Here is a 23,597-nt window from a genome sequence, read left to right as displayed (position 1 = left end):
GCCCCCCAGGGACTAATCCACACAGCCCCCCCAGGGACTAATCCACACAGCCCCCCAGGGACTAATCCACACAGCGCCCCCCCAGGGACTAATCCACACAGCCCCCCCAGGGACTAATCCACACAGCCCCCCCAGGGACTAATCCACACAGCCCCCCCAGGGACTAATCCACACAGCCCCCCAGGGACTAATCCACACAGCGCCCCCCAGGGACTAATCCACACAGCCCCCCCAGGGACTAATCCACACAGCGCCCCCCAGGGACTAATCCACACAGCCCCCCAGGGACTAATCCACACAGCCCCCCAGGGACTAATCCACACAGGCCCCCCAGGGACTAATCCACACAGCCCCCCCAGGGACTAATCCACACAGCCCCCCCAGGGACTAATCCACACAGCCCCCCCAGGGACTAATCCACACAGCCCCCCCAGGGACTAATCCACACAGCCCCCCCCAGATATATTATAGTTTCGCACATTTTAGTGCAAAGTGTGTTTAAAGAGTATTAAATAGATAATATTCTGCACGTAACCCAGGGACGGTGATGATTTTCTGTTTTCTATAATATGAGGTGGGAGCTGATCTGTGATCAATGTCCTGATGATGCAGTTCTAGAGTTCTGAAATCCATAAAAACAAAACTTGAGCAATACATTTTTATTGGTTTCGACAGAATTATAGACTTCAGTTTCAAACTGGGACAGTGAGAGAAAAGCTGAAGAATTGTACAGTTTAACCTCCACGTTAACTCTGTAACTGACTCGGAGCAGCAGTGAGATTTCTCACTCGTCCTGATCATAACAAAAAACTGTGTATCGGTTCTGTATCGGTGATGACGATCCTGAGAACACCGTCACACCACCCCGCTCCATCAGGAAAATCATCATTATTATTCTGACTCCAGCTTGAGGGGACGCGACCTCTCAGATGGCTGACTTCACTCCTTTAATCCCGTTCTCATCACCTCATTGTGCTTTTTATAACATCCCACTCGAACGCTAATCCGTCTCTCTTTAGCGTGTGTGAGGGCGTTAAACCTCAACACCTGCAGCGACAGTGAAAGGTGACGGATGCTTCGTACCGAACTGATAAACATCTGAGAAAACCCACTCGGGGGTTTGTGGTTGAACTAAGAAGAGGAAAAAAAAGTACAGCATTGCACATGTGACAGCTGGGATAAACAGCTGGAATGCATTCATGGAAAACAGGGAACTATAAAGATGACAAACTTATAAAAAGCAGGAAACAGCTGCAGTCTCGGGTCCTCAACACGCCCTCAGGTGTGTGACGAGTATTACAGAAGGTGTTGATTTGATAAAAATCCAACTTGCCTGTATTTTTACACCAGGTACAGATCAGGATTGTCTGATCTAACCTCATTAACCGCCTCTGCTGATCATCATTCATTAAACGAACAGAGTGAAACAGAACTTTTCACCAAAATGGGAAAAACTTGTGAACAAAGCAGCGTCTAGTCACGACGAGGCTGAGAGCGCGGGAATGCTGCCCCTCGGGTTTCTGTGGGCGGAGTAAAACGGGAACGGACTCAAGCAGGTGCTTCATTCTGAATGGTCCTCTCTCTGATCAGATCTGTTAGCTCATCGTTGCTTTAAAATATCTAACATCAACTCGTTAACATTTCTGACTTTATCGGTTCTCGTCTGTGTGTCTGGCTCCGAATCCACAAAACTGTTGGCTGGATTTTGTGGCCCCGCCCCTTTGGACTCGCCCTAAATCACGACTGCAGTGAAACACCCTGTCTGTGTTTAAATCGATACGGCTGTAAACGCATCCCATTTCCGCCTTCGCTAGCACTCTGTGTGCCCCTAACGTCATCACACAGCACCATGGCGGCGCTGAACACAACCAAACCGAACCGTTTAATTTTAGCTAAAAAAAAAAAAAGAAAAACATACAGCGCCACCTTAGTCTCACTATCACACCGTCTTTCAGCAACATCGTGATAAATGCTGATAGGTTTGGGTTTGACGCCTTTTTCAAATATCAGTTAAAATCGGGGAAATTTTCCTCACGATTATCAATTTTTTGTTTGCGGATTTTGAATATAAGGAGTAGCTGCTGCAGCGTGTCCTGAAATCGCTAGTGCAGGCGTACGTGTAGACTTAAAACCACACACTAAATACACGGAGCTGGATTATCGGTCAGACAAGGGGTGGAGATCGAGCATCTCCAGGATCTGTTATATCGCCCCCATGTGGTCTCCCAAAGTTATTACACCAGGTGCAGGCTAATAGACTGCAACGTGAAACGGCTAGCAAGATGACACGTTTAATTTTAAGCCATAAATGTCTCACACATCGAACAAAATGAATAAAATACTGATCGATAATCAATACATCACTGTTTTATGAAGCCCTGAACTGGATTATTTTCGGAGAACAGCACAATGTTTTATTCCACTTGTACCACAGCGGCCTGAACAATTACAGCGTTTAATTTATTAATGAACAACACGTCGCACGTTTTACCTGTTCATAGTTCAAGTTAATGATGTGGAACGTCCAAGAAAAACGAGTTCTGGTTCTTACTCATGTTACAGCAGTGATAAACGGCTGCTCTCTCACCCCGACATCCTTCTCCCTCATTCTTTTTTAAAAATAGAGCAGCGTCTTCCTTGCAATTATTTGAGTTTTGGAAATCATAAACGACCCGTCCGTACTGTAGACTCCTTCCGTAAACATTGCACAAACATCTCCTTACTTCAGGAAAACTTCATCATATCAGTGATTCTGGATTTTTGTCAAACAACTTTTTTCTTTTTCCCCCAAAACAAACCCTCCCTCCTCCCCCCCGAAACTTGTTTACGTCTCTGAGACAAGAACGGACTCGTCCTGAACGCTGAGTCCTGGAACTCGGTTTCATCAAACAGCACTGAAAATCCTCACGTGTTATTTTTACACGTATGACGAACTTTAATAGGTGTACACACACACACACACACCAGGCTTTATTTATTTATTTACCGCCTGACTCTCACACACTGGTTCCTGGGTTTTCTGTCAGCGGTGCAGTTTCTAATCAGCACCATTGTGCTTTGCTAATGCGGCTAATTTGCCAGTTGGAGCTGCCCTCCGGAAAAAAGAAGAAAAACAAAAACCCCCACACACTAAAGCAGCTGATTGTTGTGCTGCTGCTGAGGCTGTAAATCAGATTGTCCCCGTGTAATCTGATCTCTCAGTCACCGTAGCGATAAACGCTGTGTTTTGGCTCAGGACGCAGTTCTGCAGAATAAAAGCAGCCGATTCGCTGCAGGATCCTGTTCGGGTCTGAGATCCAAACCCACGCTACTGATCACTATTAATGAGATCATCCGTTCTGCTTGTCTGACATGACGGTACATTGACGGCGTTTAGCAGACGCGCTTCTCCACAGCCACGTACAACAGGTGGTCAGGGGTTCGGTGCCTTGCTGGTCCAGGGAATCAAACTGGTGACCTTTTTTTTAATCCCAAAGCTGCTTCTCTCACCTTTAGGCCATGACTTCCCGTTCACTTTAATCCATACGTTTCAGTCTTCACCGATGCGTCACGCCGTTTTCCTCCAACACCACAGCTGCACTATTGACTATTTTAACTCGATTCTCACACACAGAGATTTCAGTTTGGGTCGGACCAGTCACACCGTGACACATTTGAAAGCGTATTTTCTGTTGATTTGACGCTTTTTATTTCATCATGACTGCGGAGATTTGAGAATAGAGCCTGCAGTGTGTCTGCCCCGTCTCTCTGGAACTCCCTCTGGTGATCCGTGATGCTCCTTCTCTTGGGTCCTTCAAAAAACACCTACACGCTCGCGTGTTCACGCAGGCTTTCTGTTTTTAATTAGTTTTTGTTTTGTTTTTTTAATTTTTGTTTCACCATGAAAAGCGTCCTTGGGTTCCTCAAAAGGCAAAAAATAAATAAAAGTATTATTATTATTACCATCATCAAAATTGATCAAATGCTTCCAGAGATATGGAGACTGAAAGATGCAGGATCGGGATGATTTCTTGTATCCGGGTCGTATGGAATTACATCCAGAAACAGTACCAGATTATGGACCCCCCCCCCCCCCCCCAAAAAAAACAACCATATTTTAATATTTATTTTGCAGTAACTTTAAATAAATAAATAAATAAACAGTGGAGATCTTTCCATGCAACTTGCCACCCAAGAGGAAAATTTTATGCAGAATCCATTTTTGACATTTTCAAAAAAACCTAATTTGCATATCTATGCATGTAATTTGCATAAAGTAATGGTCTGTTCACGCTCTGTAGCCTGCAGTGCTGCGATTTTTAAATTTCAGCTCACAGTAATGCCTGCATCATTTAATTGCTGGACACAAAAACACCCAACGATGGAAAGCTAAATAAATTTACTTTCTTTTGATGTTTAATGTTATAAACACACACACACACTCCGCTTGATAGTTGAATCGCGATGCCACTCAGTAACACTGCTGTTGTCTCTCCCGCGCTATTGGCTGTATCGAGCGTATGTCCGGTGCGGTGTGCACGCGCCTGTGCTAATGCTGTTACATCATTAAAAAAAAAAGTCATCTTTAATCTAAATACAAACATCTGAACCTGTGATGAGCTTCAGTGATGAACCAAGACGGCCAAATTTTACTTTTTATTTAAACGTATAAATATGTAAGTGAATTATTTTGCTTGATGTTTCTGAAATTATGTGAAAATAAACAAAAGGAACCAAAAAAGTGTTCATTATAAACTCTGCCCTTTACATCACTATAATTATCATTTAAATTATTTGTAAAAAAAAAAAAAAAAAGTGTTATTTTGATGCTGTCATATTTCATTTTTTAAAAGAAACTCATCTTTTATAAATATTTCACCTTTAAACGTGTGTAAATGAAGTGGGCTGATGAGCTGCGGAATAAACACCGCGGTGTGAGTGTGTGGTGCACTGACAGGAAAATAATCAATCGACGATGCTGTGGTGCGATGAAGCCGACTTCCTGTTCACACTCCAAGGTTTATTTATCTCTAACAGATAAACATTGTGTGTATATTTTTTTGTTGTAATCGTTGGGAAATTTGTTTGAGAAATAAATAACGTTATTCCACGAAATTGAGTCGTACATGAGCTGATGGCGCTATAATCCATGAGATTGAGTGGAATAACTGTTTTATTCTCTCCACATTCACTGGATTTTGAGAAACAGAGCATTTTTATTTTTTGCAAATTTGATAAATAAAAACTTTATACAAAACGTCCAACAAAATCATTTCCACTCGGAATGTAAACAAACCAGCGAACTGACAGGAGCAATTTGTGAAAAATGCAATAATAATAATAATACTTGAAGAAAAAAAATATATCAAAATCAAAGTCCTTCCCACGCCACGTAGCGCATAGGACAGCGCCGAGCTCCGTTTCCGTAGCCCTCAGCCTCTCGCCTATTACATAGCTAGGGTTACGGTGTGGGCGTGTCCTTCGGTAACCGCGAGAGTTTGACTCCCCACTCGCATCTGTATTGCAGCGTGCCTTGCCAGATGGCAGTAGGTACCATTTTTATGACGGTCTTTGGTACGACCCGATCGTGAGTAGAACTCCCGATCGAGAGGCAGACACGCTAACCACTAGGCCAACTCGCAGTGATATGTTCTTACCATCAAATACTTTTATTCCATATTTTGCTGCTTATTTTTTGGGGGGTTTTGTTTTCGAGTCGAGTTTTTATTTCGTCCTCAGTTGGTTCGGAAACACGAGCCGCCATTTTGTTTTTCTCTACTCACAGTATATGAGCTGATATCCTAGTAATAGAGTAGCCAATCAGAGCACGTGATTGCTCATATCCAGTGAATGTGGAGAGAATAATTCCGTTATAGCAGCTACAAACAGTCATTCCCTCACCAGAGTCTCTTTATTCTCTGTTCAAGTTAAAAAGAAACGCTGCAGCTCGTCATGCTACTGAGAAACTGAAAAAGAAAAAAAAAGTGCAAAGATGCCGGAACCCCCCTAAAGTTTTTAAAGCTTTAATTCTAACTGATACACAGCAAAATAATTCTGGATTAATTAAGGAGCTACATGTTGAGTTGTTGATCTTCAGCGCTGATGTATTTACACAATCCATTATAATAAACTTTAACGACTGATTTAAATAATAAAGTCATTAGTGTTTTTTTAAAGCAGTATATTGCGATGTATCGTATGAGTGATGATCAGAACCGGCCTGCAAAGCCGTAACGAGGCGGAGTGAAGGGAAAGGACACACACACACGGAGAAAACAGGAGCTCCATCACGCTCTCTCACACACACACGCGATAACGGGAGGTGATCTCGTCTGCTGCAGTTATTAAAATATTAATGGGATGAAACAGGATTCCTGGCTCGGAGCTCCGCCCCTCTGCAGCTCTCCCCCTCCCCTGCAGTGCTGCAGTGCCGAGGGTTACAGGTATTTTTAGAGTAAAGAAAAAAAGAAAGCACACAGCTGTTACATAAGAACTTACATAAGGTGAAAGTGTCAATAATCAGTTCATACATACTGTACATACATAGTGTCCTCCACAACTATTGGCATCCCTTGTAAAGATGAGTAAAACAGGTTCTACCCGTTCTCTGACTTCTGAAGGTCAACACACTTCTCCCTCACTGGGTTTGTGTGTCTCTTATCTTTCCCATGTCGATGTTGAGGGAATGTGGCCTCAGTCACCTCGTATCTGTTTCCCAGTTAATCAGGAAGTTGTGGATTACAGCTTGAATATGTACAATTTACATTTAAACAGGAGACATGCTTCAGGTACATCGTGTTCACTGTCATTTCCAGGGGCGCCAATAATAATGACACGTGTTTTTGTTGGAAATATATTGATAATGGATTTGTTTTTCTCTGGATAAATTTTTCAATTAAAAGGTCGGATTTTTCTCATTTTTTTCAGTGTGAGATGAAGCGACTTCAGAAAAAAGGTGGATTTTTTCTAACTCTTTTTACAAGGGGGGCCAATAATTATGGATGGTGTTTTATCTTTATACTTTATCGATTCAGGTCCCATTTTAACTCCTTCCTCTGGCCTGCCAGTTCCACACACACTTCATTTATTGGTGATAATTCCACACCTTTTCCTTTTGTCCCCTAATTTCCATTTAATTTTCCGCCTTTGACCCGATCCCCCTCCGTCACGGAGACTCCCGCACTTCCTTTTTCCGTCACGTCAGAAACTCACTCGCACCCTGCACCTGTTCGCACTGGGAATCATCATACAGTCGAGGTTTCTCCACACCACCTGCTTCGACTGTGAAAAGGAAATTACTACAGAGAGAGAATTTCTTTTAATCGGATGATGATGATTATTAACACAAGATCACCTCGCTGTGGCTCATCAGGCTGAGAACCAACGAGAACTGATTGTAGATCATTAGATATAAACTAGTGATGATCTAAAACCTGTTGGTGGCAGTGTCAGCATCTGTGGACGTCTCATGTTTGTTGGAAATCATTTCAGGGTTTAATGGTGGAGAGTTCTGAGCGATAAAGGATCGTAATTCAGGGTAATTTAGACAAAGTCTGGATATAATCTGCGCCTGGCCTGATAGTGGAAGAAAATGACATTATGTTCGATCCATTTACTCGTCAGGGGACCAAAGATCTCTGCAGACGCGTCCGCTCTGGAACAGACAGCCTGCTGAGCAGGAGGTAAAAGTTCAAGCAAATATTACGACACGCTTGTTTTTGTTTATTCACCCAGGAGTGAGATTGTGAAAGAGAAGGATTGCGAATCGATGTGAGACGAAAACCTAAACCATGTACATCTGACTTGGTGTACAGAACAAAAAACAGGCACAAAATAAGAACAATTATCAGTGTCAGTAATTAACCTAATGACATCATTTTATTCAAAAATGAACAATTATTCTCGGAAGGTGAAGTGAATACCGGTGGGATGAAGTCGAGGTTATTATTCACCGAGTCTGAGGCGGATAACTGTTTTAGTAGAAATACACAGGTGATTTATTTAAAAAAAAAAAATGTTTTCAAACTTCAAAAGCAGTATGCTAATGCGGTGCAGACTTGTCACTGATCTACAGCAAGTTGCATAAAATACTGTTTTGAAATCGATAAAACAAATCCCAATTCTACCTTACCTTTGAATAGTTTTAGACCAAACTCCATTCTGCATGTCCTGATAAAGCTGATTAAAATACCTCTCACACACACACAGGGTGGCACGGTGGTGTAGTGGTTAGCGCTGTCGCCTCACAGCAAGAAGGTCCTGGGTTCGAGCCCCGTGGCCGGCGAGGGCCTTTCTGTGTGGAGTTTGCATGTTCTCCCCGTGTCCGCGTGGGTTTCCTCCGGGTGCTCCGGTTTCCCCCACAGTCCAAAGACATGCAGGTTAGGTTAACTGGTGACTCTAAATTGAGCGTAGGTGTGAATGTGAGTGTGAATGGTTGTCTGTGTCTATGTGTCAGCCCTGTGATGACCTGGCGACTTGTCCAGGGTGAACCCCGCCTTTCGCCCGTAGTCAGCTGGGATAGGCTCCAGCGACCCTGTAGAACAGGATAAAGCGGCTAGAGATAATGAGATGAGATGAGACACAGACACACCAGGACTTCATTATAAATCCATCAGTTGTGAGCGGAACTGACTGGTTAAAGCAGATACACAGAACCTTTATTTTTAAATAAATTTCTGAGTGGATAGTATCTCCATCCTTGACTCTTGTATGCTGCATAAATGGGAATAAAAAATATATAATTTGAGAGTTAAAATTGACCGCAAAGTTGTGATTGGCGCCGCCCCGCTGAGCCAGCCAGCCCTGAGTGCGTGACGTCACAGCGGGAACCGGTTTTAAGGCCGAGGCCTTTTACAGCTATAGACCAAAGTCTCATCTCATTATCTGTAGCCGCTTTATCCTGTTCTACAGGGTCGCAGGCGAGCTGGATCCTATCCCAGCTGACTACGGGCGAAAGGCGGGGTACACCCTGGACAAGTCGCCAGGTCATCACAGGGCTGACACATAGACACAGACAACCATTCACACTCACATTCACACCTACGCTCAATTTAGAGTCACCAGTTAACCTAACCTGCATGTCTTTGGACTGTGGGGGAAACCGGAGCACCCGGAGGAAACCCACGCGGACACGGGGAGAACATGCAAACTCCACACAGAAAGGCCCTCGCCGGCCACGGGGCTCAAGCCCAGGACCTTCTTGCTGTGAGGCGACAGCGCTAACCACTACACCACCGTGCCACCTAGACCAAAGTCATATAAATAAAAATTTATGGTGAAAGTAAGAAATAGCGTTACCGACTCACTCAGCTAAGACTGATTTGACTTCACCAATTGTGGGTTGACTCTCATTAAAACAGGATGGGTGCTATAACTTATGCAACACACATGTACATGCATGCATTTTCACTGATAAAACATAAAAGGCTCATTAAATAATCAGATGAACTGAGACAATCACATTCTGAAGCAAATTAAATAATCTTATACCGCTAACTTAAACACAATACAAGTTACATGGATTAATCTAAATGCAGGGGAACAACGAGTTGTTTTTGTTGTTTTTTTATCCAAATGAGAGTCGGCGCTTATCCGTCTGTGTTCTCGCTTCCTGAAGGCCGATCTTGTGGCTGATTGTTTTGAAAACAATCTGACTTTCAGTTGTTCGTTCAGTTCTTTGTTCATTCGCTTCTTCCCCGTAAGGGCGAGATATTGCTGCTGAGATGAGATGAGATTCAACTTTGTTGTCGTTGCACATGTCACAGGTACAAGGCAACGGAATGCAGATTGCATCTAACCAGAAGTGCATAGCAGTAAATAACAAATATAAATGTACAGGAATTACAGGGTATGGAATGGTATAATGATATGATAGATATTTACAGTATGTTCAAAATATGCAATATGAATGAACTGTAGTGCAATGGTATGATACATGGATATTTGCAGTATATACAAAACACAGTATGAATAAACAGTAGTGCAAATAGTGATAGTGCAGTGAAGTCAGTTCAAGTCAATTCAGTTCGGGGGGGGGGGCGGTGTTTGAGTGTGTGTGTGTGTGTGTAGGGGGGGACCATGGGGGGGCAGTTCAGCAGTGAGACAGCTGAAGGAAAAAAACCCGTTCCTGAACCTGGTGGTTTTGGTCCGAAGGCTCCTGTAGCGCCTTCCAGAGGGCAGGAGAGTGAACAGTTTGTGTGCTGGATGGCAGGAGTCTTTGTTGATGTTTATGGCTCTCCTGAGACATCGCTTCCTGTAAACGTCCTCAATAGCAGGAAGTGAGGCTCTCACGCCACGCTGGGCGATCTTCACCACCCTCTGCAGTGCCTTCCAGTCCGAGACAGCAGTTCCCATACCACACTGTAATATAATTGGTTAGGATGCTCTCGATGGTACAACGGTAGAAGTTCACCAGGATGTCTGAAGAGAGGTGTTTTTTCTTCAGAGTCCTCAAGAAAAAGAGACACTGGTGAGCCTTCTTGACCAAGTTGGAGCAGTTGGTTGTCCAGGTGAGGTCCTGCGAGATGTGGATCCCCAGGAATTTGAAGCTGGTCACACACTCCACTGCTGCCCCGCTGATGTGGATGGGTGTGTGTGTCAGCATTTCTCCTGAAGTCCACGATGAGCTCCTTGGTCATATTGGTGTTGAGCAGCAAGGTTGTTCTTGCTGCACCACACAGCTAGGCGGTCCACCTCCTCCCTGTAGGCTGACTCATAGTTGTCCTTGATGAGGCCCATCACTGTGGTGTCATCTGCAAACTTGGTGTTAGTGTAATGTACAGGTCTGCAGTCATGAGTAAAAAGGGAGTAGAGGAACGGGCTCATCACACAGCCTTGTGGCACGCCGGTGTTTAGGATGAGGGTGGAGGAGCAGTGATGGTCTAAATGAACATGTTGGGGCCTGCTGGTTAGAAAATCCAACAACCAGTTGCAGATGGGAGCACTGATGCCCAGATCTATGAGTTTGGTGATGAGCTTAGAGGGGGCAACAGTGTTAAATGCTGAACTGAAGTCTATGAACAGCATTCTGGCATATGTGTTGCCATTGTCCAGGTGCGAGAGGACAGAGTGCAGTGCTAGGGAGACTGCATCTTCTGTGCTCCTGTTCTTGCGGTAGGCAAATTGGTGGGGGTCCAGGGTGGGGGGAAGACAGGATTTGAGATGTGTCAGGACCACCTGCTCTAAACACTTTGTAATGATGGGGGTGAGTGCTACTGGATGGTAGTCATTGAGACATGTTGGAGTGGAGTGTTTTGGTACTGGCATGATGGAGGTGGTCTTGAAGCAGGTTGGAACGACAGCATGGGCCAAAGACATGTTGAATAAGTCCGTCAGGACCCCCGCCAGCTCCCCAGAACATGCTCTGAGCACATGTCCGGGGATGCCATCAGGGTCTGCAGCTTTATGTGGATTGATCCTGCTCAGCACTGCTTTAACATCAGTGGGGGAGAGTGTTAAGGGTTGGTGGTCTGTAGTCAGCTTTGCCCTGGATGCAGACTCCTGGTTGTCCTTCTCAAACCGAGCGTAGAAATTGTTGAGCTCATTGAGAAAAGAGATATCAGAGGATGGGGGGGAGGGTTGTTGGACTTGTAGTCGCTGATGACCTGAATGCCTTGCCACATACGTCAGGGGTTGGAGTAATGCTCCTCAACCTTCTGAGGCAAGCATATCCAGCAGAGAAATCAGACAGCTGCTCCACTCATTCTCCATTTTCTCCATACCGAGTACTCCGCCATTACTGCTCGGCTCACGCGCCAGGAGAACTGGTGCAACTGAACTCACTTTCCTTTTCTTGTAGTTTTCTTTTCCTTTAATTGTTGGTACTGCACCCTCTTTCAATCCGGGCTTATAGCCAACGCTCCTCAACAGATCAGAGGTCTCATACGAGTCTTCAGTAAAATGTGCAGAACAGAGGAGAGACCACTTCGTAGGCGCCCAACGTGCCCGTGAACTTCTCGTAAAACGCGTCCAAATCTTTGCAGTTTGAACATTCTTGGGCCGTGAACGCAACGTAAATCCACCTTCTGTCGTGTTGCTGCACCGGCCAGCAACACATCTACATGGCATGGCGATAAATTGGCTCAAAATGGAGGATCAGAGTTGCAGTCAGTTGTGTTTTAGTCTAGCGGAAATGACGATGAGACCGATAGACTTCCTGCTGTGACGTCACGGACGTCAAGGTCATTCACTCAGACCGCTACCTATACAAATCACTTTAATCGTAAAAATTACTATATTAGATTTATTGTTAACGCTTAAAACTATTCCTGTGCCATTCTTGAGGGCTCAAGGCATTTATAAACGAAAGTGAGGCCATGGTTCTGTGTATCTCCTTTAAGTGAACCGCTCTTCCCCAAACCCTGGGTGATCAAGCTGCACACAAAAGTTAGGATCATGGCTTTTAGACACGAGGGTCAGAAGCTAAAACAAAGAAACTAAGCAGGTTGGATAGTTCTCTGTTAGTTTTCTGCTGCATGTTTCGCATCATCCTGTTTTCTCTCGTCTCTAGTCAGTCATCTGCAGTTTTTTTCTTTTCTTTTTTTTTAAGAATTCCAACCTGACATAAAGGCTTGGAGCACTCAACCAGAATGGAAGCAGAACACAAAAACTCAACAAATCTTCAAGAATCGTGCAAAAATTCACCATTCACTTGATTTTTCACAACTGCCACTGCCACCAAGCAGTTCCCGACCTATTCCCAGACTCGCAAGCTTCCATCAGAAGTGTGTTCCCAAATAACTGAAGACAGAAAGACTTCACCAAGGCAGGAAGTATCTGGTTAGATTTTAAAGTGTGTGCAATAGACATAACCGATAAAGCTTGTGTCAGTTTTATATTGAATGTGCAACAGAATCTTACTGCGGTGATGTCGGAGTTGTTTACATGTAAAACATGTGGCACTCCACGTCTCAGATTTGTGTTACTGTTAATAGAAATTCTTTGAATGGTAAGGTGAAAAATCTATCATACAAATCTAATGAAATCCCCAGACATGGTTACTATACCGTGAGTTGGCCTAGTGGTTAGCGTGTCCGCCTCTCGATTGGGAGATCATGAGTTCTACTCACAGTCAGGTCATACCAAAGACCGTCATAAAAATGGTATCTACTGCCATCTGGCAAGGCACGCTGCAATACAGATGCGAGTGGGGAGTCAAACTCTCGCAGTTACCGGAGGACCCGCCCCCCACCGTAACCCTAGCTATGTAATAGGCGAGAGGCTGAGGGCTACGGAAACAGAGATCGGCGCCGCCCTATGCGCTACATGGCGTGGGAAGGACTTTGACATGGTTACTATAACTGGAAGTAACTCGGAACGACGTGGTCTGTGTGAGAACTTCGCATTATAGTCGCCAGCAGTGATAATTAGGGGTCCAAGCATTATTTTGCATCCAAGACCTGAATGGACAATTATTGTTAATGAACCTGAGCCTAGCTAATTTTGATAACATTTCACATTATATATGCGCTACATGTATAATTAACGTGGTCCTGCACACTTTGTGTAAACTAAATGATATGATGAAACATCAATGCTGGCATTAATATTGACAAAATTACCTTTTTTCTTTGTGAATAAAAACAAAAAAACCCGCCCTCTAATCAGAGATGGCCGGCCCACCTCCTCCAGCCCCGCCCTTGAGTGGGAGTCTGTGAAACTGCACTTATTTTCAAATAAATGCTGATCGAGACTCATTATTTACAGGACTTTATGCCAATTCCCCAGCCCTCCCCCTCCTCAGCCGAGGCTCAGCGCTGAGGGTGATGTTACACTTTAAATCCGTGCCAAGTTGAATAAATTAAAGTGTAGTCCAAATGTGTAATTTCCAGAACAAGCTCCACCACTGACCAGCGTTTGGGCATGTCAGTCACTATAAAATCAGAGTTCGCTGATGTGGTGGAAATGCTTGTTAAGCACTCCGCCTCTAAAATGGTTTATCCTAATGATGCCTGTTTATATAATAAATAAAATATATTCTAAATGTTAACAGAAACAAGTTGTAGCACATGATGCATGCTAATATAAAACACTGTGCTAGCATGTCATACACAAAAAGGTACTGGTGCACTTATTTTCTTCATATGTTAATATTAATTACTCGCGACTTTTTAGCACTGGGTTGCTTTCAGACCGCGACTCGCACATCAGAAACATTCAAAGCAGAAAGCAATTACACTGATTTAGTGTTAATCCATAGGCCACCGACATCAATGCAGATCTCAGATCAATGCTTAAGTGGATCAGTAGCTCACCAAGCAGAACGTCGCATTGATCTCGAGCAGGAGGTATTGGGATTCGAGTCTGAGCCTTGAGAAATGTTCAGGTCTTTTTCCTTCATCAGCCATTCAGATGGTTTTCATGTCACCCATAAAACTGTCAAATCAGACCGGAGCGCAGACTTCAGCTGCGGACTTCAAAGGGAAGCGGGGCTACGCTCAACACTTCGCCACTCCGTTATCTTCACACAAATCCCTGTTCTTAAGAGTAAAACGCCAAAACGCTGGTTAACTTCATTCACTCAAAAGAAGACACAAACATGGGATCTGCGGGACAGGTGAAGCACCACCGACACGTTGGAGAAGCGCTGATCAGACATTAATCGCTGAAATATTCATTTCACATTCAGTGTCAGTATTACTTAAGTGCAACCAGAACTTCATTTGTAATGATTTACGATCCTGCCATGAAACCCACTGCACTCAGAAACATTAGCTCCTGCTGCCGAGTTGCGAAACTGACATCATTTAGGCTACATCTGTGCGACCCTTCAGGGGTATAATGTGATCACGACTTCTGCAAAACACAAGGATTCTGATAATTCAGTAGTGTTGGTTTTTGGTCTGGGCAACCTGAAAAGGCTCATATATCGTCAACATAGACGTGGGGGATCTTTATAAATCATTAGCCTGGTACTTGACTTGATCAAGATCCAGAACGTGCATCATTATAATTAATAAACTGTTAGCAAATCAACATTCAGGAGTTTATTTACCAATTACAATAATTCTCTAATTTCATAAATCAGAGTCTTGAAGATGTAAGTTACAGTGGGGGTCGATCAGCTCCAACGATACCCAAAAGCACATTGTGGTCTAATGAACTCCTTGGGGGACGTCCAAAAAGTTCATTACAGCGAAAAGTTCGTAATACTGAAATGGAGCCACTTGTTACACCAAACACTCACGTTATATGCAAACCTTTGGGCATATTCTCCTGGTCACGAATTTCTCCTTCCGAGTCACTATCGCAGCTCACTGGCTGAGTTAAAGGATCACAAACGAAGGTGATGGTTGATTTCTTTGTCTGTTATGGAAATGACAGAGGTTATCGGTGTATCGTATCGTTGTCAACGTCCACCCACTGACTCACTCTGTTTCTTAAATCTTCACAATTCACTTCATTCATGTGTTCAAATCACCATTTATGTCATGACATGGGGCTGGATGGGGCAGGATACCTTGTATTGGCTTCAAGCTTGATCACTCAGGCCAAGCGTAGTGGTTAGCACGGTCGCTTCACAGCAAGAAGGTCCGGGTTCGAGCCCAGTCGCCAGCGAGGGCCTTTCTGTGTGGAGTTTGCATGTTCTCCCCGTGTCTGCGTGGGTTTCCTCCGGGTGCTCCAGTTTCCCTCACAGTCCAAAGACATGCAGTTAGGTTAATGTGGGGCGGCCTTGGGCTGAGGTGCTCTTGAGCGAGGTACCGAACCCCTGACTGCTCCCCGGGCGCTCTGGTGTGGCTGCCCACTGCTCTGGGTGTGTTCACTGCTTCAGATGGGTTAAATGCAGAGGATGAATTTCACTGTGCTTGAAGTGTGCATGTGACAAATAAAGGTTTCTTCTTTCTTCAGATCTCCACCGCCAATTCCCAGGGTAGCAGCTAGTAACACTTGCTACCGACCCACTCCAACAACAAGTTCCTATTCATTCCAAGGTACCCAGGTGTAGGTGGAGAGTCAGGGAATGATCTGAGCCACTTATCAAGTTCTGTCTTGAACCTCATCAGGGTAAGCATCGACTTGATGTTTACTGGTACCACATTGTAGAGAGCTGGTGCGACCGTATAAAACGCCACCGGTGCGCTTTAACTAGGTGTTAAAGCCTATACGCAGCGCCATGGCCTCACTTTCGTTTATAAATGCCTTGAGACCTCAAGAATGGCACAGGAATAGTTTTAAGTGTTAATAAATCTAATATAGTAATTTTTATTTTAAAGTGACATAGGTAGCGGTCTGAGTGAATGACCTTGACATCCGTGACGTCACAGCAGGAAGTCTATCGGTCTCATCACCATTTCCGCTATACTAAAACACAGAGCTGACTGCAACTCCAATCCTCCATTTTGAGCTAATTTATTGCCATGCCATGCAGATGTGTTGCTGGCCGGTGCAGCAACACGACAGAGAGTGGATTTACGTTGCATTCACAGCCCAAGAATGTTCAAACTGCAAAGATTTGGACGCGTTTTACGAGAAGTTCACGGGCACATTGGGCGCCTACGAAGTGGTCTCTCCTCTGCTCTGCACATTTTACTGAAGACTCGTACGAGACCTCTGATCTGTTGGAGCGTTGGCTATAAATCCAGATTGAAAGAGGGTGCAGTACCAACAATTAAAGGAAAAGAAAACTACAAGAAAAGGAAAGTATTTATTTATTTTATTTTAAAAGGAAAGTGAGTTCAGTTGCACCAGTTCTCCCGGAGTGAGCCGAGGGTTGTTGCTAAAACCCGGGACAGAACGGGACGGGACACATCACTCGAGCAGTGACCTCCCCGCAGTTGTTGCTAAAACTGGTGACGTCCCGTTCCGTCCCGGGTTTTAGTAATTGCCTGAGCCGAGCAGTAATGGCGGAATGCACAGTGTGGAGAAAAGTGAATGAGTGGAGCAGCCGTCTGATTTCTAAACTGGATATCGCTGCCATCTCGCCCTTACATGGAAGAAGCGAACGAATGGAGAACTGAATGAACAACTGAAAGTCAGATTGTTTAAAAAACGATCGGCCACAAGATCGGCCTTCAAGAAGCGAGAACACAGACGGGCAAGTGCTGACTCTCATTTGGATAAAAAAAACCAAACAAACAAAAAAACAAACAAAAACAACTCGTTTACCTGCATTTAGATTAATCCATGTAACTTGTATTGTGTGTTTAAGTTAGCGGTATAAGATTATTTAATTTGCTTCAGAATGTGATTGTCTCAGTTCATCTCATTATTTAATGAGCCTTTTACGTTTTATCAGTGAAAATGCATGCATGTACGTTGCACAAGTTATAGCACCCATCCTGTTTTAATGAGAGTCAACTCACAATCAGTGAAGTCAAATCAGTCTTAGTTGAGCGAGTCGGTAACGGGATTTCTTACTTTCACCATAAATTGTTATTTATATGACTTTGGTCTATAGCTGTAAAAGGCCTCGGCCTTAAAACCGGTTCCCGTTGTGACGTCATGCACTCAGGGCTGGCTGGCTCAGCGCCAATCACAACTTTGCAGTCGATTTTAACTCTCAAAAATATATATTTTTTATTCCCATTTATGCAGCATACAAGAGTCAAGGAGGGAGGAAGGACTCTCCACTCAGAAATTTAAAATAAAGGTTCTGCGTATCTGCTTTAAGTTTAGTTGTATCAGCAGTCATTTAGTCCTTTTATCAATCCTTTGATCACCACTCTCTATAAATGTTAGTGATTGACACCAAAGCGAGGCTTAAGTGTTAAGCCTTTGTTTTATGGCATTAATATGTATTGTTAACTCGACTGCGGACTCGATTACTTATTGTTTGCCTCTGGTGGCAGTACGCAGATATAAGGCTTGGTAATGTGAGACACTTGGTACAGTGTGCATACTTCAAGTGTGTGTGTGCAGAGTGTGTTTATCAGTGCATGCTGTGATTGCACTCTAATCTGGAACAAGTGCATGGTAATTAGTCCTAATGGTGCTGACGTGTGTGGATGTGACAGTGATGTTTCTATGAAAGTTCATAGTAAAAGAGTTCATTGCAGCAGGGTTGCAGTGTGCTTATTAACGACATGGTGATGTATGGTGAGCTAGTTATGCCATTCACCAATGTTTCTTCTACGATCCCTTGTGTTCCATCCTCACATCCCTTTTAACATAAAATCACTTGAGTCTGATTAACATTTCCATTTCCTCTTGATGTATGTAATTGCAAGATAGATTACTGTTGAAGTTATATGATGACTACTTCGTTTACACAAATCTAATTAATTCATTTGCGCCAATTAATCCGCCTAGCATTTATACATTTAGCATTTTATAAAAAAAACATTGTACCACCAAGCACCTCGGTTGATGTGTTTAGTGCAGCAGGTGGTGTAATACGGCAGCGCAAGCTGTAATTATAGCCTCGAGGTGCATCACACCACCACAAAGCGCCCACGTTTAAACAGCTACAGACCAAATGATTCAATTTGTCCTTCAAACAACTACAAATAAAAAATGAATAACCCGACCATGAAATCCACTTGTCCTGGGAGATTGATTTTTCCATCCTGGCCATCCATCACTGCACAAAAGCCCTATTTCAGCATCAGGAGCTTTACTGTCATCATTGTAATAGATTACAGGTTTGTATCCTGGCTTGCCTTCTGATTTGTGAGCCGTACTTCCTGTTCTGCTTCACGAGATCAGGATGTCCTGGGCACCGTGTACAGCGATAGAAGAAGAAATGTTACCCCTACATGGCTAAAATCAACACCAACATCAAACCCTGGGCTTTTACCAGAACATTTCAAAAGAAATAAATCTGAGGAACGTGATCCCTGAATCCCTCAATGGACCCCATCCAAACTGGTCAATGAACACCTATAGAAGAATTCCAACTTCTTGAAGCTCTAAACCTGGTATCCGGTGTACTCGATGGCTTGGTAAAGGGCTCAGAAAACAAGAACGTGGACTGTCCAGGAAGCTCATGGACCAGTTTATATTTATTGTCCTCTTCCGTTTTGTTAGAATTTGTAAACACCACATCAGGGCTACTTTGTGAAAGATGACACAAGATGCTTGTATGCTTTGAAACATTTCATTTGGACACCAGCTTCTTTCCCTAGTTTTTAGATGTTTGTCATCATCAGCATTGATAGATATAGAAAACTAACTACGAAGGGACCAATTTTCTTCCTTTTTTTGTTGATTAGTTGTGACCAACGAGAACAGAAATCGACTACCACTAACACGTAGCAAAGCCGTAGCTAATTATCAGGGAACTGAAATCATTCGCTAGATGGAACCACAAACCAAACTTTAGCTAAGGACATATCAATCGATCCTCACTAGATTGCACTTGGAAGTGGTTCGAGACCACCTTACTCAAACTGTAGTATGATTGCTGTGAAAACACTCCAAGGCCACGTTTACTCAACAATGGACTACTGACTTCTTGGAATATGTTTAAGAGAAGGTGGCATGATGTCAAGTAGCTACTGTTTATCACAGCATGGCATTTGTAATTTTTTTTTTTGCAATCCGTGAAAACCAATCATTTGTGTCCATTACCATGAGTACGTTTCAGTTTTGTGAGTAACACCACAATAAGATAAAAATCTTACCCATTTCAAGTCCATTCTTGTCACTTTGAGACTGCTAGGCAGGCAGGTGCTTCCAGGTGCTAACGAAGGCAGTAGGAATTAACGAATAAGGCACTGTAGTGATGCTGTTCCAGCTGTCTGATGTTGGATCGTAGCAGTCCAGTGTCTTACACCGCTGTGTCCCAAAGTAGCCTCCGACGACATACAGTTTGTTCCCCGAGGCTACAGCATGACAACTCATCCTTTTAGACGTCATATCTCCTACACGCGTCCACTGGTTGGTTTCACAGTCAAATCGGTAAGCAGAAGCAGCGGTAAACTCCGTATCACCACCCATGATGAAAATTTGACTTCCCAACACAGCAGCTGCGGTATACCGCCAAGGTTGAGGACATTCTGCTGCTATGGTCCATCGGTTCTCTAGAGGATCGTAGCACTGGACTTTGGAAGCCTTGTCCCTGTGGATGGTAGTCCCACCAAAAACAAACAGCTTTAGCTTAGCACTGACCACTGCCGCATTACTCACACCATCTCTGAGCGGCGCCATCATGCTCCATTTGTTGGTTAGAGGGTCGTAACGTTCTACTTGTTTCAAAGATACAGAAGGGGAAGCAGGAAAGATGCCGGCAATAGCAGTGTGACCTCCGACTACATACAGGCTGTTTTCCAGTTCTGCTGATCCATGACCAAAGCGTGCAATTAACATGGGTGCACCTTTAGACCATTCCTCATGGACCGTATCATATACCCAAACATCTTTTGACACGCCGTTTTCTGAGCCTCTTCCTCCAGTCACATAGACCTTGCATCCAATGGCACACGCGCTGAATTCCTTTCTTGGACTGGGTAAGTCTGACTTGGGTATGATTTCTTTTGCTTTATGATCCACTTGGTAGATCTTATCACACATGAAGGTCTGCCCTCCAAGAATGAGTAACGTGTGACCAGCTTTGCGTGGCCTTGCACACGGACTGGTGACGACTCCATCATTCTGCAGAATCTTCTTCTTGCATTGGATGGCCTCTTCAACAATCTGTCGACTCCGCTTGTCTGACATAACCAGTTCCTCACAAGCCACAGCCTCGATGAGGCACTCTGAAGGCAAAAGAGCAAGACGGATACCCCGAAGAAGCTCAGGGAGGTAGTCTCTGCGACTATCTAAATCATACCTGACCCAGCGCATGACCGCATTGAAGACAATCTGCTCATCCTCGATCTCCAGCTCATCGCTGAGTATAAGGTCTAAAAGCTTGTCTTTAGACAACCCATAAAAGTCCTCAGTGTCCCGAACAGCTTCAAAGTGAACCAGGCACATCCTCCACGAGAGTTCATACAGGCGCTTGCACTGATGAGCATCCGACAGAAGCATCATACCCAGGCAGTTAGATGAGTGAAGGTTCTTTTCAAGGAACTCTGCTGCGGCATCGCGGATATCATGGAACTGCAACATATCTCCAGCTTCGAGAAGCGATTCTGCATTCTCCTCGTTAATAATGACCCGTGATGAGTAAGCAAAGTCCAAAAGTAGCTCCAGAACCTCTGGGTGCACGCTATCACGGAAATTGACATCACTGTCCAGGCTTTCACGGAGGCCTCCACTGAACATCGCTTCAAAGTAGCGGCTGCAAGCTGCCAAAACTGCTCGATGGCAAGGAAAGGAACGATCTCCAGCCCATAAGGTCACGTCTGTAAACATGCACTGTTTGCGCAGGGTATTGAGGTGCGTCAGGACACTGTCGGGATGCGAAGGCTTGTGGAACAGCGAGATGTTCATGGAGCCTGTGCTAGTCCTTGACTTGCGGTTTTCATGGACGCTGACAGACATGTTTTCAGGCACCTCCAAGGAATCAGCTTGAACTGAAGCAAACGAGAAAAGAAAATGGATCAGTTTGTTTTCAGAGAGATTCTAAAGGAGGTGATGTCATGAATCAAAGGATGTGTGATATGATAAAGTTTCAAAAGTTTTATCCAGCTTTTATTTTAAAAAAGTTACTTTTTACAGCGAGGAACCATAACTCTACGTTCACACTGGCATGTGACAAATTGCTTGTGCCCCTTATCGTTTGTCTCTCGTGATCAGGGCCTGTCCAGCATTGTTTTTTACTTCCACTTGGAGATATCGCTTCTAAAACTAACTAAAATTAAATAATGCACTAACCAGTGTTCAAAATCGGTTCTTTGATTTATGAGTTATGCTTCTTACTAGCCTCCTTCTCAGATTAGATTAGCAAAGTGAGCTGACTGCACTAGCTACGTACACTCGGCAGATTCACCAGCTATTCCTACAACTTCTTTCCAAGATTTATTTTTCTTCCCAACATCTCGTTACATGTCAAAGTGAGACTGAATGATACATGATGACGACATGAAACCACAGTTAAACAGTAACTGGAAACTAATTGCAAAGTAGGAACTGAAGAAACGTTAGACCATGTGCACCATAGATAGACTTGAGTTGGAACAAATTTGCATAGAATTGAATAAATCTAAATTTGAAATGCCAGTGTTGGGGAAATTGCGCTGTCACTTGCTAGCATGATTGTAGAATTGAAAAAAATGTATCATAGAAAAGTACCTTGTACTTATTTTATATCGATATCATATCGCCCAGCCCCACCATGGAGGAAATGGAGCAACCATGACAAAAAAAAAAAAGGGGGGGGGGGGGTCAAGCCAGGTCATGCATACGGCTAAATGTACAGCAACGTTAACAGGATTAACCCTTTCACCACTGCGTAGCTTTTTCCAGGTGTTCCCTCATCCTCATGCAAGACTGAAATGGTGTTCCGCAGCGTTGAAAAAGTTAGTGTAAATCGTTTGAACAGAGAGATTAGATTAAACTGTAAAATCCCCATTTTAGAAAACCTTCTTGCTGAGGAAAAAGCAGCAAAAACCTCAAACTCGAGCTCTAAAAGCAGAACCTGTAGATGTTTACGGAAACCTGGTTTAAGAATTGCGAGTGCCGTTGAGACAGGATCATCACTTAATGACATCACAATGCAATAAAACATCAACATCGTTTTTATAACAGAGACGGTGATCCTCGACGCCACGCTGACAGCCGAGTCTCTTTACAGTTAGACATTAAGGAGCCAACGATGAATAAAGAGCTTAATTCAGAGCCCATAATTCATGTTACATTTACTGAGACTATTACGTTTAAGAGCATAACGAGGTTTCATCTTCCGAGCCAAGCTCTTGTTCATTGATCCATGCAGTGGTAAAAAATAAAACAAAAGAAAAAACCCAAGCTGCAATTATGCTGGAGGAAACCATGCACATACACCCATAAAATATCAACACAGCATTTAAACAGGTCCGACAATAATAATAAAATACATCTCATCACGCATCTGAGATTCATTTTATACACTCTTCTTGCTCTATATTGTTTAATCAAATCATTAGAGGCGTTACAGGTTAAATTTTTCACAATAAGACGAGGAAGTCCGAAATATCAAGGTTTCACAGAACAAAAAAGAAACAAAAATCATTTTTAGAAAGGTGTTTTCGAGAATGACTTTACCCCATAACATCTCGTACATGGTCAGCATTTATCACGTTGTTGTTATTGTTAGCTGAAAGAGCGGCTGTGAGGAACGGCGTTGAGGCTGGAGACGAAGTGACGATAGCTGGAATCTGTCACTGTTTCCTGACGCCATTGCCACGGCTACCAAGTTGGACCACGTAGCTCTAAACATCTGTCTGGAAAACGTTACATCTGCGGCTTCAGGATCGACAAAAATAAATTGTCGTAATACGAGTTTCCTTTTCTCCCGCCTCAGGTCTTAACCTATACGAACTTTAATAACCTGCTGTCTGACATCGAAGCATCTTTCTCTGATGTGCCCATTTTAACGTCCCGTATCTGGGTTTAAGATATCGCGAGTTGGCCTAGTGGTTAGCGTGTCTGCCTCTCAACTGGGAGATCGCCAGTTCTACTTGTGGTCGGGTCATACCAAAGACCATCATAAAAATGGTACCTACTACCATCTGGTGAGGCCGCTGCAATACAGATGCGAGGAAGTCAAACTCTCGCGGTTACCAGAGGACCCGCCCCCCACTGTAACCCTAGCTGTA

At 43.8% G+C, this 23,597-nt stretch overlaps 1 protein-coding gene across 3 annotated transcripts in view; it reads right to left on the bottom strand.

The window, feature by feature from the left end:
- The window catches only part of enc2 (ectodermal-neural cortex 2), a 98,734-nt gene that overhangs the window by 5,785 nt on the left and 69,352 nt on the right, over positions 1-23,597 (bottom strand). For all 3 annotated transcript variants that reach the window (XM_060928495.1, XM_060928493.1, XM_060928494.1), the window contains one exon: positions 19,539-21,374. In XM_060928495.1, coding sequence (XP_060784478.1) covers positions 19,573-21,342 — 1,770 coding nt within the window. In that variant the 5' untranslated portion in view covers positions 21,343-21,374 and the 3' untranslated portion in view covers positions 19,539-19,572. The remainder of the gene's footprint in view (positions 1-19,538; positions 21,375-23,597) is intronic.

This window comes from Neoarius graeffei, chromosome 8, assembly GCF_027579695.1.
Source record: "Neoarius graeffei isolate fNeoGra1 chromosome 8, fNeoGra1.pri, whole genome shotgun sequence".
NCBI classification, from domain to species: Eukaryota; Metazoa; Chordata; class Actinopteri; order Siluriformes; family Ariidae; genus Neoarius; species Neoarius graeffei.
The sequence above is the reverse complement of the archived record's forward strand: the minus strand, read 5'-3'. Positions and strand labels throughout refer to the sequence as shown.